Here is a 19568-nt window from a genome sequence, read left to right as displayed (position 1 = left end):
ACAATATAAAATCTCTTCATTTTTACAAACTGATGTCCTCAATATTTTTCTGCTATTATTTTTTCCATCTGATATTTATGAAAATGATTTCCATTATTGAAGGTCTCTAAAATAAACTTATTCTTTAAGCCATCAAAATTGCAATTGCTCATCAAAAGTAAAATGTTTTTATTTCCCTCTAATTGTGCTAACAGTATTCTTTTCGTGTTTCTGTAATGCTTTGTGTATTGAAATAACTAATGGACTTTTCAGTTCCTCAGGCCGTGTGGGCTTCTTCAAATATCCATTTGTTCCAGCTGTTGTAGAAGCCATGGTGAAAATAGCTTCCAACACTCTGCCTAGTAGTGCTGTAGTGTTAAAATATTTGAACGCTTTCAACCTCACACAAAACACTGCTAGCCTGGCCCATTGCAAACCAAGAAACAAAACTGGGAATTTTTTAAAAGTTTGTTACAAAATTTTGTAATCGTGTAATTTTTTATAGTGTATTGTGATGTTAATCCAGCTATACAGCTAGTTCATCTAAGAGTGTATAATTCAGTCTGAGAAGGTGTCTACAGAATTTTATGATTCAAAATAATTGTAAAGATGGGGATTTATTTACAATTTCTGCATAGGCTTTTCCAAATTAAAAGCAACCTTTTTCTTTCTTCTCTTCTCTTTATAATACTATCATCATGTTTACATTTACACTTAACAGATGCTAAAGAGTTGGTAAATGACTTAGTAAAAACGAAGAAATGTATGTTTTTTTCACGCACAATACTTGCTAGGAATTGGGGGAGAAGAAAGGAAAGTTAAATGCAAATTTAGTAAAGTTTTAGCCTGTTTTGAAGAATTCTACATAATATATTTTATTTACTTCCCTAAATTGAGATTCTTAAAATTTGCCATTGTAATTCTTTATTAAAAATATAACAACTGTAATATCCTTATACTCACACATTCATATATGTAGATTTTATTGCCTCTGTCCTCCTCTTTTCTCATCCAACAATGTATTTATAAGAAGATTTGATTGGACAATGATGTTCCCCTGGTCATCTTCACAGACCTCTTCCAATCTTATGTTTTTATGAACTTCCCAGATATGTCCACCTAGAAATTTGATAGAATGGAAATGCAGTCAATTTTTTATGTCATGTACTGTCTCAGAAATAATCTGTATTTTTATTTCGTTAGCATTTTCATAAATCAGACTGAATTAGTAGATATGACAAATTTTGTATTTTTAACCAGGTGTAATATTTCTTGAGGCTCAAAAATACAAATGAAGAAAAATATGCTGCCAGAAATCATATGAAAATCATCATTAGGGTTATTTTATATATAAACTGAATGGAATATATTATATAATTTAAACAAAAACCAAATGGAATAAATTGTATGATCATTTAAAAGATTTTATTTATTTGTTTGACAGACAGAGATCACAAGTAGGCAGAGAGGCAGGCAGAGAGAGAGGGGAAAGCAGGTTCCCTGCTGAGTATAGAGTCCAATATGAGGCTCCATCCCAGGACCCTGGGATCATGACCTGAGCCGAAGGCAGAGGCTTTAACCCACTGAGCCACCCAGGCACCCCTGTATGATCATTTAAACAGAACATTTAACACTTCTTTCAGTGTTGAAGTACAATACCACCTAGAAGACACAAAGACAGTTTCTCCATGGTTTCATCCAGAGATCTGGTTTTCTGCAAAGTGATGACTTTAAATCTCTACTATGCTTTCTTTAAAGCTCACTGATTTATGTATGCAAATTTGGCTTCTATGTCTGTTTCCATTTCTCTTTACCTGCCTAATGTGCTCTGGTTTAAATGATGTACAAGTCCAGATGCTGGTCTTTCACAGCATATTTTTAGTCTGCTGGGAATGATTGCCCAGCCTTTCAATGACAACTTGCTGCTAAATGAGCAAGGAGCTATGATACACACCATGGGAAGCACAAATACCATTTAAATAGGCCAAAAAAATTTGACCCACTGAAGTTTGACAGCTTTCATGTTGGATTTTTTTTTTTTTTCATGAATGACATTAGATTGTTATCCTTAAAGCCAGGAAACTATTTAAAAGGACATGGTTTCCCCCCCTTCTGCAATTTTCAGACAGAATCTTCACACAAAATTGCAATTTAATGACAATCTTCATACAAAATCTCAGTGTAATGTGCTATCAATACACTCTGAGTTTTTGAAATTTTTTTTCAAGCATTGATTTAAAGCTTATTGTATCTAAAAGAGGTTGAATTTCAAGTTTGACATTATGGAAAAAATCCGCAAGAACTAATTATTTTATTGCCACTAAAAGCACTAACTGGGCTACACAAAACCATGTAGCATAGTTTTTTTCCTAAATTCTCTCTTTAATAACCATCTCAAATAATTTAATAACCATCTCAAAATAAATTCTAAAGAAATATAGATCAGTTAAGATCAGGATGAATAGAATTTGGATTAGACTTCTAGAAACTTATTAATGATATTAATATAATAGTACATATAATTTATCATTATCGTCATTAATTATTGTTAACTTTTATTAAGTTAACTTTTATTAAGTATGGACTATGTATTGTGCTTAGTGCTTCATTCTACTCCTGCAAAGTCCTGTAAATATGATTATCATTCACATTTTGAAATGGGAAATGTGAAGATTAGAGTGTTTCTGTATTTTCTGCAAAATCCCTAATAAGTCATGTTGCTCTTAAGTGTAGAAAATCGTTTAGGTCTGGAAGGATAAGCTTGCTCAACTCCATCATTATACAGTCATGAATCTGAATTTTGCAAACATTTTCTTATTATTCTCAACATAATTTTGTTCAGCTAATTTTACTTTTAACATATTTGCCATGATCCTGATGTATCTGATTTTTCTGAAATGAGAAATCCAAGTCTTCCAAGTCTGGGCACCCCCATTCCTGGTGGCCACAGAAACTGTCTCTTTGGCTGCCTTTGTTCAAAGTGGATAAAAATATAACTATAAACAAGAGAATGTGTACAGTCCTTTCTCTTCTTTTGTGATTATCTTTCTCAGTTAATCGATAGAAAACAAGATGCAGAATAACTGGAAGGAAATGATGAAATTTCAAAGAATCCAATTGCCTAAGTCTTTGAAGTAAACTGCCTTCAAACAAAAACTTGCTGTAATGTTAACGTTTATGTTTGATGGGAACTCTTTCAGAAAAAAAGAAAGAAGTCATGAGGGAAGTGCTGAAGTTAAATCAGGGTTTTTTTTTTTTTTTTTTTTTTTTTTTTAATTACAAGGAAAGAAAGCCACCAACCTTTCAAATCGCAGTCATTAAGTTTGCTAAAATGTCTCCTTCCCTCCAGTTACGCAAGAACGTTTAGGTTATTCTCCATTCTGACGTAAGACTCTGCTTCTGTCATGTGTCCCTTTTAAACTGTTAACGTTTCTCAGACTGTGTTAGTTTTCCTTTCCTGGCTGTGCCTCCCCAGCTTCCCTCTTTACCCTATCTCTGTCATATGTACTGACTTCTCAGAGCTGAGTGTGAATACATGTGCACTGTTTTCATAACAAGACTGTGCGATCTGATGTGACAACTGGGAAAACGGACCATTCTACTGCTATGACAAGAAGCAAGTTCCAACTTGGATTTGGTCTTTTTCAGTTCATATGTGTGGGGGTCTAGTAGGTGGGATTTAATCACAATTCCAGTGACTCTGTAGGCCAGTGAATGATTATCCGTTGTGCCCTGATTTGTTCACCTAAGACATAACTTTTGGAATAGTGGTGTAAGGCTGGAGAATGTACCAGCAGGACCTTGGCACCTGGACATGTGGCCGGAGAGTGGAGCGAGTGGAGCCCCTGTAGCCGAACCTGCGGTTCTGGGATCAGCAGTCGAGAGCGCAAATGTCCTGGGTAAACACAAAGCTCCTGGATTGGGGGAGGGCATTTTTTCCCTCAATTTCCAAAGGCAAAGTTTTTACTGATAAACAGTGTTGGAAGGCAGAAGAAGCCCCTCAAATACCTACCCCATGTTGGGTAACAGAAAAATCCCTCAAATTGTTTAAATGATATAATATCCCCCAAGAAAAAAATGAGACCAACCCCTCTCAGAACAAAGAATTAAATGTTGCATGGGGTGGTTTTCTTGAGTAAATCGAAGAAACTGGTGCGTTCAAGTGAGCAGGGAGACATGCATTAGATGAAGTGAGTCCACAGTGAAGGGAACTGTGAGAAGGCAGATAGGTGAATAGGACTTCAGGAAGGGAGGGAAGGAGAACAAAATCAATGTCGATACAAACCAGTAGTCTTGAGAAATGAAGACGTGCTAGCACGTATGCAGATAGGGAGCATTTCAGGATCTGCTCACCCAACCCCAGTCACTTGCTAGAGTGATCCCAGGAAAGCACATGAGAAAATCATTTCAGCTCTATGCTTTGACTCTTGGTGTGGGCTCAGTGGCCCGATTCCTTCAAAAGCAATTTTAAAGAAAGGGTGTGAAAACATTAGAACCAGCTCCATCACAGGAATCACAGGCTTTCCGTTTGGCCCCCAGCCTCTGCCCTTTACTCTTCCATTTCTATGGCAGGTTGGCTTTTATTTATCATGTGTTTAAGAAGTTAGAAGTTTTAGAAGTTTGATCAAGGATAGGGAGAAAAAAATATATATATATATATTTTTATATGGTTTTTAATAAGCATATAGATTTCCTACCATTAGCAATCATTTAACGTGTCCACATTTTCCAAAATAGATTTAATATAAAGGATTCTACCTTTTTAATTTAATGCCTTTAAAATTGTTTAAATGGGTAATTAACATTAAAATAAGATAAAATTGACTATTTGTACTATCTTTTCTAGGCTAGGCTCTGAAGCAAGGGATTGTAATGGTCCCAGAAAACAATACAGAATATGTGAGAATCCACCTTGTCCTGCAGGTTTGCCTGGATTCAGAGACTGGCAATGTCAGGCCTATAGTGTTAGAACTTCATACCCAAAGCATGTACTTCAGTGGCAAGCTGTCATGGATGAAGGTATGACTCACATCGCCACCATCTTTTTTTGTTTGTTTATTTATTTTTATTGTGTTATGTTAGTCATCATACAGTACATCATTAGTTTTTGATGCAGTGTTCCATGATTCATTGTCACCACCATCTTAATGAAGTAGATTTCTAAATTTGCAAAGTATTTAACAGTAGTAGTCAATGTTATTTAACAGATGATACAGATTGTATTCTAAATATATATTCTAAATATTTCAGAGCTCTCTTTTGTCATCCCTTAATGACCTATAACAGTCACAAGCACTGACTCCAAGTATATTTATTTAAATATAGAGTATATTATTACACACCAATTAGATGAACTAAAAATTTTTTTAAAGTAACAGTGGGAAATGTTGCTGAGGATGAGGAGAAATTGGATGTCCTGTGTTGCCGATTGGAATGTAAATGGTACAGCCACTCTGAAAAATAGCTTGGTAGTTTCTTAAATAACTCAACATACATTTTTCATGAAATTTAGGAAACACACTCTTGGGCATTTTCCCCAGTGAAGTGAAAATTTACAACCGTTAAAAAATCCCATGAAAGAATGTGGAAGCTTTATTTTCAATAGCCCAAAAAATGGAAGCAACCAAAGAAGTTCTGAGTACCTAACAGTCAGACACACTGAGGTACATCCATACCCTGGGATATTATGTAGCAATAAAAGGAACAAACTTTTGATTTGTGTAGCAACTTAGTGGATTTCAGAGCTTTATGCTGAATGAGAACAACCAATCTCAAAACATCAAATATTCTGTGCTTCCACTTATATAACTTATAACATATATAAATATATATATAATGTATATAATATAATCTGTGATTCCATATATATGGATGTCATATATATGACAAAATGTAGAGATGTTAAACAGAATAAAGGTTGCCAAAAGTCAGGGATGGTGGTGGGGAAAAGGATGGGTGTTACTATAAAGGGGTAGCATAAGACAGAACTTTGTGCTGATAAAATACTTAAATATATTGATTGTGCTAGTGGTTGTGAAATTTACACATGTGATAAAATGGCACAGGGGTATACACATACCTGTATCAGTGTCCATTTCCTAGGTTTGCTATTGTTCTGTAGTTAACCAAAGTGTAACCACTGGGGTAAACCAGGGATAAGGCACATGAGATCTCTGTAGTATTTTTGCAACTTCCTATAAATCTTTAATTATTTCAGACTAAGAATGTTAAGAAAACTATATGCTGCTTTGTTATTTAAGAATTAGTTTGGGGCGGGGGGCGCGTTTTGGTGCTTCAGTCGGTTAAGCACCTGACTCTTAGTTTCGGCTCAGGTCATAGTCCAGAGACTCGATGCTCAGCAGGGAGTCTGCTTAAGATTTTCTCTGCCGCTCCTGCTTATGCTCTCTCTAGTAAATAAATAAATCTTTTTTAAAAAGAGAGTTATTTACAAATAACTTAATAACTTCTTTACTTAAGATATTTCCTGCCCATGGTCAGTCAGTGAGCTATGAGTTCGAGCTGCAGGTACCAAACATGGTGATGAATTCTCTGACTTACCTGACCGTCAGGCCCCCATTTTCTCCTGTCCTTATTTCTCCTCTTAGCCAGTTTGGACTGTGCTTTTCCTTCATTTCAACAACATGCCAATCAACAGCCTAAATTCTGTTGTTGATGGATTTCAATGCATCTAACTGACAGAACCCTTCTCTCCACGTAAGCTTCTGAGAATACAAGCACTAATGGCAATGGCCAGATAACAAGGCAGATTCCTCCACTATAGATAAGTAGTGTTACGTGTTTGATAGTGAGAGGATGAGGAGGTAATCTCCCTTCTCTTACCTCGTGTCTCCTCTAGAACCTTATTTCCCTGTCAGTTTGCACTCCAGATCTTGGTCTTATTTAACTGCCTCAAACATGCCATGTTTTCTTCCCCTTGATAGCCTCCAAACATACTATTTCCTAAGCTGAGAGGACATGATAGCGCCATCCTCTGTTCACCCTATTCTCTTAATAAATGGTACCTTCTTCTTTCCAGATGCTTAGAGTTGCCATTTTTTCTTTTCTTTTACTATACATTCAAAATATCAGTAAGGTGACACTAGCCTTATCTTCTTTAATTCCAGCGTAGTTAACACACAGTGTTATGTTAGTTTCGAGTGTATGATACTGTGATTCAGCATTTCCATCCATGACTCAGCTCTCATCAAGCCAAGTGTACTCTTAATACCCTTCACCTGTTTCCCCCATTCTCTCATCCACCTCCCCTCTGGTAACCATCAGTTTGTTCTGTAGAGTTAAGAGTCTGTTTTTTGGTTAGTCTCTTTTTTCTTTGTTAATTTGTTTTGTTTCTTAAATTCTGTATTTGAGTAAATCATATAGAATTTCCCTTTTTATGACTTATTACACTTAGCATTATATTCTAGATTCATCTATATTGATGCAAATGGCAAGATCTCATTCTTTTTTAATGGATGGGAGCTTATCTTTGAAGTACATGCAGGGTATGATCATTTCCCAATATTGTCAGGACTCCTCCCCTGGTACAAGCCACTGTCTCTGCCCCGGGGATTACAGCAAGCCGTCTACCTGGTCTTTATGCCTGTGTTCTCAAGTCTCAACAGCCAGAGTGATACATTTAAATTTTCAGTCACGTCCTGTTATTCTTCCATTTGAAAGCCTCTAGTACCTTTCCAATTCACTGAAAGTCCATATGCATTCCTTCTAAGGGGAAGACCTTAAGGAGCTCTGCCACCTCGCTTCTTCCTACTCTCAGATTTCATCTCCACTATTCCCCATTACCCTTTTAGCCACATTGGCTCCCTTGGTCTTCCTAGAATAAGTCCTAGTGTCTTGGAAGCTCTTCCTTTCCTTGCTGTAACACTGTCTTCAGATATCCGTAGCCTTCATTCTCTCACCTCCTTCAGGTCTTTTGTTAAATAGTAACTCAGTGCCTTTTCTTTCACTGCTTTATTCTTTTTTCACAGAACTCATCACCATCTGCCATAATACTTTTACTTTTATTTATTACCTTCCTCCCATAATTGTTGGAAGAGCAGGGATTATCTTATTTTTGCACTGCTGTATGTGTAGCATTGTGAACAGTACCTGAATGGAATAGGCACTTAATAAACTCGGTGAATGAGTGATATACCTTACAGGTATTTTCTACTGATCTGTTCTGGCCCCTCTTCTCATTAAACATTCTCCTTGGGATAATATTACGTTTTCACTAGGTTTTATTTATCATCTATATGGCGAAGGAACACTGGTATTTATCTCCAACCCAGATCTCTCCATCATGAGCCCCTTCATCACTTACCCTTCTGTTACATATACATCTCTACTCAACATCTCATTATTTCTGACTCAACACATCCCTTTCCTTCTCTCTTGGTCCTACCATCTGCTTCTCTCATGCTCTCTCACAACAGAATGGCATCATGATCAACCTCATTCCCAATTAGTCAGTATCATTCATCCTCAGTCTCCATTCATCTGGAATCAAATAGCAAGCCCTATTGGTCCAACACTTTCTCCTCCCAGCATGTTGGCTCATGATTGCACTCTCTTGAACCTGGATTCTCAAACATCTTCCTGTCTCTCTCTGACCAGTCTTCTCCAGCCCCTGCTCCTCATTTTGGCCAGACTTGCCTTTTAGAGGCTGGATCTGTCAGCTACTGTGCCAAGTAATACCCTTCCATGAGTCCCACTGCTCTCAGAACCAATCTCAAACATCACTGCCTGGTTTCTAAGGCTGTTTGTGTGGCCTGCCCCTTTAGCTTCTCTCACCTCATCTCCATCAATCCCTTCTGTGCTCTCTAGTACACACAGGCCAACTTCCATTCCATCTCTCATATACATCATGCTCTCTTAGATCTGGGCCTGTAAACATGCCAGTTTCTTGGCATAATACCTTTTATTTCTCGAGGTTTGTTCTCTATCTTGCTCTCACCCCATTTATTTATCAGAAAAAATGTCTGTTGATTTTTTTTTTTTTACTCAGTTTATGTCAAGTTTCCTAGTATCTCTAGGAAAAAAGAATCCCCCTGATCCTTTAAATTGGGTATGTGCTTGTTCTAAGCACCCCCCCAAGCACCCTATTATAGCAGGTTTTAATGTTTCTGTGTTCTGTTACCTTGTGTTTAGTGGAGAGACTGCAGATATTAAGCTTCTGACAAATATTTGTTGCATATATTTGTTGTATAAATTTTTGTTGTAGAAATGATATGACTGCTCAAACAATGAAAATCATTATCTGATCCTCTGAGGATTAATCCTATCTCTGCCTCTAACTGGCTGTGCAGTTTGGTACTATTAAAGTTATTTGAAATCTGTTCATTCAGAAGTGAGGTAAGAGAAAGGAAACAGGGTCCCTCCAAATTTAAAAAAAAAAAAAAGGTTTGGATGAGGGGTCTATTTAAAATATTAAAACCTCTTATAAAGTCAAGTTTATCATCAGAATGATCCATAATAAATATTTATATAATTAGTCGGCTAGTCTTCTTTATAATTTTGCAACACATATCCATCAAACACATCAGTCTGTATGATAAATAAAATATACAGCAGTAGTCTGTGTGTGTTACTTGGCACTATGGAAGAAAGTGAAATATATGATTCTTTTAAAAACATAGCATATGACACCTTAAACTGCAAGGGGCTATTTCTGTTATTCTTACGTAATACATGAATCTGTGGCAAGGAAAATTAAATACAGGGTATCAGTGCTGTAGTGAAAGTTATTTTTAGGGGACAAATAAAAGAGGTATGGCTTTAACATTCAGGTATTTTGCATACACTGTGCTGAGATTTGGCCGAAATCCATGTTTAATGCATATCTTGGAAAGGGCTGGTCTCTTAAATCAAGACAAAGCCTGACTGCCAAGTGAGTACTGGCATGTTACATGGATCACTCTAATGTCACAATCTCAAGGGTATACTCCAGGAAGGAAGATTGGGATCAAATGTTTATGTCATCTGTAAAGCACAGTGAATTGACAATATGTTGTAAAAGGAGAAATAGGAAGATTTTTATCTGAATTCTTGCGTGGAATATGAATGGAATTTTCTAGACGAGCTCCTTTCCACATTATTCTTCTATCTGGTTTGCTCCTCTCTTCAATGAACACTCCAGAAAGAGAAGTACATATATATACATACGCATAATAATACACACACACACACACACACACACACACACATATATATATAACCACTTTTAAAGTGTTGCAATTATAGCAGCTCTTTTTAAGTCCAAAGATATGACATAGTAAGTAGTCATTGAATAAACATAACCTACTTTGAGGTGTGAGAGCATACTGAAATGCTTTATTGCGGCTTATAATGGCATCTTAAAGGAAAATTTCAAAACCATGCACATTGAAGGCCATGTTCCAACTCCCCAGAATTGTTCAGAACAGTATTCAGAAGCCACATGTGAAAACTGTTTGAAATGTTCAATTCTGAAGGCTCATTTAACTGTCTGTCTTCTCTTTGCAAAGTGATACCCTGTTCCATGCCTCTGGCTGTTATTTGGTATTTATAGAATCCCATCAGCATACGTGGAACTTTACTGAAGACATAAGCGACGATCAGTGTCAAAGACTGTAAACTATTTTCCATTCTATTTATATGAGCTTAATAAATAGTAAAGGGCCTGACTGGTATCAAGCCAACAGAGTAGTAATGTAGCATGGAAATTGCTCTGAAGTTTCAGATTTGGATAATTCTCCTACTGGTCTTACCAAATACTACAGTTCTTCTGTAGGATGCTTAGAAATAGAAACAGCCCTTTAAGAATATTTTGCCACTCTTGACTGAGCCTGATAGTCAAGCGTTTTAACTCTACCCATCCTAGCTTATTGATTAATGAAGCACTGAAGAAGACTGCCAGCCATTCAGAAACTCTTCACCCAGAGTGGTGTTCCTCCCCTAGATATCACATATACTGACATGCTTTCCAAGGAAGCAATGGAGAGAGTTGAACCCTAACTAGCCCTTCAGCAATTGTGAGCTCCACTGGATGTTCTCATGGGATTGTGTTGCGTTTCTGCACATCCTTGTAATGGAAGATCTTGGGAGAATTGCTCGTCTTAGAAATTCTTCTTTCTCCATTTAGTCATCTTTCGATTAGAAAATGCCAAATGCTTCGACTCACAAATGTGTGTATGGGAATTTAGAAGTAACACATCAAGAAAGTCTTCATGAATGAAGTAAATCTGTAATAGCCAGATTTCTCCAATGTACTTAAATAAAGGGCAGTTCATTCCAAAAGATCCAAGCAAGAAATGGTGGTGTGTAAAATATTTGGGTGCAAGAATCATTGGTTTGTCTGTGGTAGAGATTTGGTTCCAGAAAATAATAAGTGATACATTTGGAAAATAATCTGAAGATGTATTTCTGAAGGAGATAAATATTCATTGGTCATCTATTTTTTCCCCAGGCATCTTCTCATTTACTACTCATAATATCTACTCTAGAGTTACATTATTCAATTCACACCAATTATATTTTTTACTCAACAACTGTCCTGAAAAATAAAGCTTACAAGATAAAAATATTTGTGGAGTAACTTTTGCTCATTTTTTAAATCCACTCTGTGTGTAGAAAAACCATGTGCCTTGTTTTGCTCTCCTATTGGGAAAGAACAACCTGTACTTCTGTCAGAAAAAGTGATGGATGGAACTTCATGTGGCTATCAGGGATTAGATGTCTGTGCAAACGGCAGGTGTCAGGTAAGACACTCCAGAAGGGAGACCGTATGTGCTGAGGGGGAGACCATAGAGCTGAGGGACCGCTCTACCTCCTTTGAGCGGCTACACAGGATGGTAGAAAGCTCTACACCAAGATTCAAAAGCTGCGGATGGAGTCCTGATTCAACTATCGTCTTGAGCAAATCTGATCTGCTTTGAAATTCCCTTTCTTCATGTGTCTAATGAAGGGTTTGGACTAGATAATCTATAAAATCCATGATTAGCTCAAAGAACCTGAGATTTTTATTCTGTAATGTACATATTACACATCTAAAATGGAATTTTCTGTCAAAATATTCCAGACCCAAAATTCAGGTACTCCAGTTCTCCAAATCTTGTGTCCACGGCTGAGCCATGTGGCAAAAACATATAAAATCAGTCCTTTTAACTCACTTAATATTATGGTATTTTCAACATATTAGAATCAACTGATCTGTTCTTCTAATGCTTAAACACTTCATTTGCTCTTATCTTTCTTTTTAAAAATGATCTCTATTTACTACATGCATTTATGCACGTTTCTTCATTTATCTTTAGAAAAGGAGAGCAAGTATGGACAGCATAGTGGGAAGATCAAAAGCTAGAACTTGGAAGTCACTACTTATAATTCTACCACTATCTCAAGTTCGCTTCCCCCGGGAGATTAATAGGCAGAGAGATTAATGCCAAGTGTCTTCATGTTCAACATCCATGTTGAGAAGGGAAGAAGACAGAATTGGGCACAGGGAGAAAGGGGGCTATGGTACAATCCCAACAGGACCTCAATCCACACTGTGAGGAGCATTGAAGTTGGGATGGCTTTTTAGAATTGTCCTCATTTGTGGCGAGAATCCCAGGCCTTTTTACCCCAAACATCTACAAGGGTCTGGCTGCAGACTGCATCAGAAGGGGAATGGAACCTTAGGAAAGGTAGTTTTCTTTAGGCTAGGCAGTTTCTACAAAGGGCGAGCCATCAGCTGATAAACTAGGTGGACATGGGAAGGGAATAAATTCCTTGGTTATAAAAGAGGTATCTGAGTGGCGCAACGCTGAATCCATGACAGCCAGTAAGAAACTATATTCTCGTGAAAATCACCTAAACTATGTATGCGCACATTATTAACTAGTCCATCAAATGAAGTTGTTAGACCAATGGTCATTGACTTTTTTGTACATTATGCTCCTTTGAGAAGTTGATGAAAAGTTTCCTTTCTTCCCAGAAAAATGCATGTCTGTGCATCTGTGTGCACAGACACACACACGTGTGCTCTTGTAGGTATGCACCCAAATTTGAAAACAATTTCAAGGTATGGGTGGATCAGCCTACATTCCAAGAGAGACCTGTGGAATTCTGGGTATAAAATTGGAAACAATATGAAACTTAAATGCTTTCCCAGCTCTAAGATTTTATATTTTGCCAGCATGCTGTAGAGTTTAAAGCACAGAATCATGTAATACCATTGGCATAAGAAACAGTCTTATAATTACATTTTAATTTCCTTTCTTTGTTAACAACCTTGTCAGTAACCTAAAATGTAATTTTTCATTTTCCTGTAAAAAAAAAAAAATCATTGCAAGCATTTACCTATATACATTTTGTTTTCAGACCTGTATGTTGTACAAGTAAATCTTTTAACTTTATTTCACCGTTATTGTTAATCTCTCAGGTTAGTGCATGTCTTCAATGAATTTATTCTTCCAAAAAATATGTTTCCTTAACTGTATATGCCACATGCAATAGCCTAACTTGCGGTTATTTTCACTTCACAGTGTTGTGTAAGCCAGATCTTTTACAGAATCCCTAAACACAACAACAAAATTCTGCGTAAGCGCTCAGTGAATCTGATGGTTATAATTAAAGTTCCATGAAAGGGATTGTGCCTTCTGACAGAATTGGAATACTTAAAGATTCTGGCTTTTTAACTAAAATGCTACAAGCGGTCTTTCAATATAATTAAAAGCATGCCACTTTTTTTTTTTTTTTCCTTTCTGGCAAGCTCCTATTTTTCAGCTTTGGCTACACAAATACACAGCACCAAAACTGAAGGGGGACAGTTGGAAATAGATAGCTTTCTCCTTGTGACCCATTTTGCTTCTGATATTTCTGTTGTGGAAAAGGATAGATAAAGCCCTTCTCTGTATTATCATGCAATCCGCCCATCTCCAACATGCCAGTGGTACTAAAGGGGGCCACCAGCAGAGCAATGACATTGCCTTTGCAAAGTCATTCATCCTCAACTTTTGGAGATATGTGGGTGTGCTGTGATAAGTATGGATACTTGAAACTATCAGTTACAAATTTTTTTTTTTAATCTCTTATTCTTATTTTTAAAATGCATGATTGTTGAGCCATGACATCATGTCTATCCTTGGCTTTTATTGTAGGTTTACAGACTTGTCATATCCTGGTTACAAGCGTTGGAAATAACTAATAAATTAGTAGGTACTAATTTTTTCAGTCATTTAACTACTGTTCATGGAGTTTGTTGTATTTGCCAAGAAAAAAGCTAGGGATAGAGCATTAGAGTTGTGTTTATCATTTCAAAACCACTCTAAACTCTACCATAATTTTTTCCTCAATTGTACATAAATGAAAGAAATTTTTTTCAGGTCTTTTTATGGCTGCTGCTTAGTGAGCTCTTCTGTACATTTGTTGTGTTTGGAGAACTTCCTATGGTGGCCACCTCTTTCATCTGTGACATTCTCTTTATTTCTCCCTGAATAAGCTTTGATTTGCAGATCAAACTTCTCCACTAATGCATTGCTTTGTCCACCTCTTGACACTGATAGATCCCCCTTGATAAAAGGAAAGGATGCTCTATTATGCAGGTTTAATGTGATTTTGGCTTTCTCAGAATATTCATCACACAGCTGCATTTTATAATCTGCTTACTTTCCCCACCTGAACACCAACTACAGAAAAAGACCCTGTTTTTGTTCATGTTTTATTTAAGATGTTAAAAATTCCTCTAAAATAACTGTAACCTTACAAATGGGTGTTATCATCAATCTCTCTTGCAACTCCTTGATTAAGGGTAATGGAATAATCATACCATTTAGTTCTGACAATACTGACGTACTAAATTCTGCCCTTTGAGTCTGCACAACTTTGCAAATTATTAGCATATTTTCTGAACATCAATGGGAGACCAAAATTAATCCCTTGAAAAGAGTCAGTGATTTTATTCCAGAAAATTCATATTAACATAATTCTTTTGGAATCAAATTAAAATGTGTTTCCCCACTGTTCATATTTTCTTACAGCAGCCATCGGGCCGTGTGTTGTAAGCAGCCTTCCCCACATTCATGTGCCGGATGCCAAAGAAGATGGGGATAGAAGCTGATTTGTGAATTGTAGTGAAAATAAACATTCACATTTGATTTTCACAAAGTTAATATTTAATATCAGACTTTGCTTTGCAACCACCTTAAGAAGTGAAGTCTTCCACATAATGAAGTGTATCTGTTCTATGTTAAGTAGGATGAAGTCGATTAATAATATTGTATTTAATAGAAATGTGATTTCCTTTGGGTTTTATATAAATTGAATTTGTCCCAATCACGTTTTTCCAAATTGCTTTAGGTTACCATTTAATTCTTAATATGGGAAAAATACCCTCATCACTATCCTGCTATTTGGTCACTTTATTGACGACATCATTTGACATGAGCTTGCTCTATTAGTTTGCACCAGAGAATGTGACCTTTTACTAATCTGTCAATTCAATATGTCTAGTCTGGAGATAATAGGTTTGTTCTAAATTAGTGATTAAAAAAAGAAAAAGGGAGGGAGAAAAAAGCTCACTTTATGGTCTACTGTCAATCTCTTGTTACAGAAAGTTGGCTGCGATGGTTTATTAGGTTCTCTCGCCAGGGAAGATCACTGCGGTGTGTGCAACGGCAATGGAAAATCATGCAAAATCATTAAAGGGGATTTTAATCATACTAGAGGAGCAGGTAATTATTTTTAAAAAATTTTTTTCAGAATTACTGATCCTAACAGTCTTTGGGAACGGAGAGATTACACTGCAGTTGACTTAGAAATCACAGTTCTTACTCCCTAATTGAAGACTTTTGTAATGGGGATTGAGTGATTTTTTTGTGATGACATATGATACATGTGACAGGAACCAGAGCCCGTGTCCCATTAATGTAAATATGAAGTCATCTGTTATGCATTTAATATATTGGAGCAGAAAGGGAATAATCTAATTTGCATTGGCTAATGTTATCAGGTTTCTTCAGACCTTATTCTCCAATGTGAAGCATGATATCTAACGGAGAATAATGATTTGTAACAGCCTGGAGCAGCTATATTGAGAGTATCAGTCTTCAGGTTTTCAGCTTTCAGTTTTGTTTGTTTTTCCTTAATGTTTTCATTCAATTTGAAGGAATACAATTTTGGAAATAGAGTCTGTAGCAGTGTAGCATAATGAAAACGATAACAGGGAGAGTCAGGAGATATAGGATAAAGTTTCAGATATATTAATAGTGGGAAGTCATCCTCTCCTCTCTTGTATCCTTATTTTAAATACTGGTACTGGGGCGCCTGGATGGCTCAGTGGGTTAAAGCCTCTGCCTTCGGCTCAGGTCATGATCCCAGAGTCCTGGGATCGAGCTCCACATCGGGCTCTCTGCTCTGTAGGGAACCTGCTTCCTCCTCTCTCTCTGCCTGCCTCTCTGCCTTCTTGTGATCTCTGTCTGTCAAATAAATAAATAAAATATTAAAAAAAAAAAATACTGGTACTCCAGGGATGTGAGAATGAAATGACCATGAAAGATCCACGTAGTGTGAGTTTTAAAGTACCCACAACAAAAAGTGATAGGTTTGTTGTACTGACATATAACAACCCACGGGTTTGCTTTCTATGTAGAAAACACCTATCCAGTAGAAAACACTGGGAGTAAGCAGACATTTACATTATCATCTTACCTGGATGTCTTCTCAACTATCTTTAGTATTTATGATTATATTTTCATCATTATTAGTATGCTTCTATTATATTCCTCAGTTTTTTCCCATTTTAAATTCTTTCAAATATCAAAAAAATCTGAGACCAAAGAATGTTTTAGTTTGAATACAAACAGTGATCCATTTTTGTCTGAATAATTAAGAAAACTGAGTTCATTCTAGATACAAGAGGCCTTCAGAAAAACAAATGTAGACACAGCCCTCTAAAGCTGAATATAAACTTTTGCTGGGCCCCAGCAGAATAAAAGATAAGTGAGCTTGAAGATTTTGAAGCCTAAAAATAACTGAAGCCCAGGGTAAATTGCAGATCAAAATCTCAACCTCCAAAGCTGTGAAAAATGTGACAGGTCCTAGAAGTCAAAATCCGCCAGAACTCATTTAGAAAAGTCATACTTTGCCATAATAGCCTTTCAGACTTTCAACTAAAAAGTACAATTATAATGAGCGTTACAGGATGATTGCAGCAGAGGGGGGCTTACAGTATAGAAGTTCAAATGAAAGTCTGAAAGAACAAAGATTTTTTAAAGATACAAGAATTTTTTAAAGAATATTCTTGCATGGTTATTTAGTATGCATGGAAACAGTTCACTGAAGATTACTGGTATACATTCAGAACTAACATCTTTATTTCGTTGTAGTAAGTTTGTTTCTCCACTAAGCATAGAAAGCAGAAATGCCAGTTTAAAAATTAGTGATGCTTTTCGTTCTGACTGCATTTGTGTGGGTACGTTTTCCCCCAGATTTCTAGTTCAAACCTTTGTTTTTATTGCACTTTGATTTCACTTTTGTTCATTTGTTCATTTTCTATTGGTAATTCATGTTAATGGAAGCTATTATTTGGAAAATGTCTGAGATGCCTAAGATACTGGGATTATCGAAGACTAATAATGTTGCTTTTTTCCTTTCAACTCTATGCTAGTTTCACGGTACTCTCAGTGAAGAGACCAGAATTGTTAGCTTGGACCATAAGATCCTGCATGGTGTTGTTTCTACCTGTCTTTTCAGCATCATCTCACACCAGCATTCCTTTTGTTTCTAGATTTATTATAGATGCTCAAACTCACCATGCTCCCTCTGGCATCTTGTATTTAAAAATATGGTTCTGTGAGCTTTCTCTTACCTTCACTGGCTCATTTCTAGACACCACTTAGATCTCAGTTCAAATGGCCCTTCTTCAGTGAGCACTGGGCAAACTCTACCTCCCATCACTAACAAGTTGGTTCTGGATACCATATTTGTGTCATACCTAGAGAGGCTCTAATCACATTTTTTAGGTTTACATTTCCTCATCTTTCTTTCCCAATAGTCTTTAAAAGATGAATCCAGACAAATCTCATTACTACTTTTATTTAACACCATATTACAAATGACCAGCATAGTGTGTGATCCATTAATATTTATTAACATAATTAATAGCAAAACATTATTTTTTAGTGAGTTTAAAGAACAAAAACCTGTGTAAGTCCTTAATTATATCATGGGCTTCCTCTCCTTGTGACTTAAGAATGTTTCTCTGGAGACAATTTTATCCTTATAGTTTATGGGCTTCCTAGAATTTCTTGAAGAAATTGAAGGCTTCTTTGGTCCAGTTGGCCATGCTCACTGTATATATTGTATGAGCAACACATGTGCAGACACATGTGGGTGTTTTCAGTCCCTGTGCTCTACTTAGAGTTTGCTAAATCATTTTTGTTGGAGCTAGAAAATAAACTTGAGGAGGGTTTTTTTTCCTTAGTGCATTTATTATGTCTTTCATTTCAACTTGCCTAGCTGCAGGATAAGTTTTTTAAAGGAATTTTTAAAGATAAATTGTATTTTTGGCTGGTTGTGGAATTAGATAGCTAACCATATACACTAGGAAGAAATGAGCATAAAATGTGTTACTCTTTTTTAAAGATTTTATTTATTTATTTGACAGAGAGAGAGAGAGAGCTCACAAGTAAGCAGAGAGGCAGGCAGAGAGAGAGAGGGAAGCAGGCTCCCTGCTGAGCAGAGAGCCCAATGTAGGGCTCAATCCCAGGACTCAGATCATGACCGGAGCCAAAGACAGAGGCTTAGCCCACTGAGCCACACAGGTGCCCCAAATGTGTTATTCTTAATGGAAGAGATGATGATACTGATCCTGTATAAGGAACACATGCTCTTAGACTTTTTGTTTGTATGTTTGGCACAGCAGGAGGAGAGTTATACTGTTACGTATTCTATTTTATGAAATAGTAACAGCGGGTCATAGCTAGAAGCCCATGGTAGAATCAGACAGCTCTGAAGTCAGCTAATTACTGACAAAGCAGTCTTGAAAATAGTATTTTTTTTCTTCCCTCTACCTTTATTTTCTCATCTATCAAGTGAGAAATGTAGTATCTACCATGGATTTTATCATTACAATTAAATGAAAAATTTATGTCAATTGCCTATAATAGTGTCTAGCACATAGCAACTGTTCAAAATGTGACATTTATCATTATTACTATCATGATGATAATGACTGCTGTTGGCATTTTAAGAGGTCGGCTTAAGAACGGGATCTCTGTTAAGTAGGATGTTTCTTTTTTTTTTTTTTTCCTAAGATTTTATTTATTTATTTGACAGACAGAGATCACAAGTAGGCAGAGAGGCAGGCAGAGAGAGGGTGGAAGCAGGCTCCCTGCTGAGCAGAGAGCCCGATGCGGGGCTTGATTCTAGGACCCTGGGATCATGCCGGAGCCAAAGGCAGATGCCTAACCCACTGAGCCACCCAGGTGCCCCAAGTAGGATGTTTCTGTGTACAAAACCAGCTATCCAACATGAGGATCAAATTTATGACATTGACATCACAGACTTTATTCATAAACTGCTAAACTTGGCAATGGCCACCCTCGTATTCACTGATTTAAATATATGTTAAC

General features: G+C 36.7%; 1 protein-coding gene across 2 annotated transcripts in view; it reads left to right on the top strand.

Moving 5' to 3' along the window:
• ADAMTS19 (ADAM metallopeptidase with thrombospondin type 1 motif 19) overlaps nt 1–19568 on the top strand; it is a 252739-nt gene that overhangs the window by 162633 nt on the left and 70538 nt on the right. For both annotated transcript variants that reach the window (XM_032336832.1, XM_032336831.1), the window contains 4 exons: nt 3748–3878; nt 4826–4998; nt 11587–11714; nt 15548–15668. In XM_032336832.1, coding sequence (XP_032192723.1) covers nt 3748–3878; nt 4826–4998; nt 11587–11714; nt 15548–15668 — 553 coding nt within the window. The remainder of the gene's footprint in view (nt 1–3747; nt 3879–4825; nt 4999–11586; nt 11715–15547; nt 15669–19568) is intronic.

The sequence above is a fragment of the Mustela erminea genome, chromosome 3 (assembly GCF_009829155.1).
Source record: "Mustela erminea isolate mMusErm1 chromosome 3, mMusErm1.Pri, whole genome shotgun sequence".
Classification (NCBI taxonomy): Eukaryota; Metazoa; Chordata; class Mammalia; order Carnivora; family Mustelidae; genus Mustela; species Mustela erminea.
The sequence above is the reverse complement of the archived record's forward strand: the minus strand, read 5'-3'. Positions and strand labels throughout refer to the sequence as shown.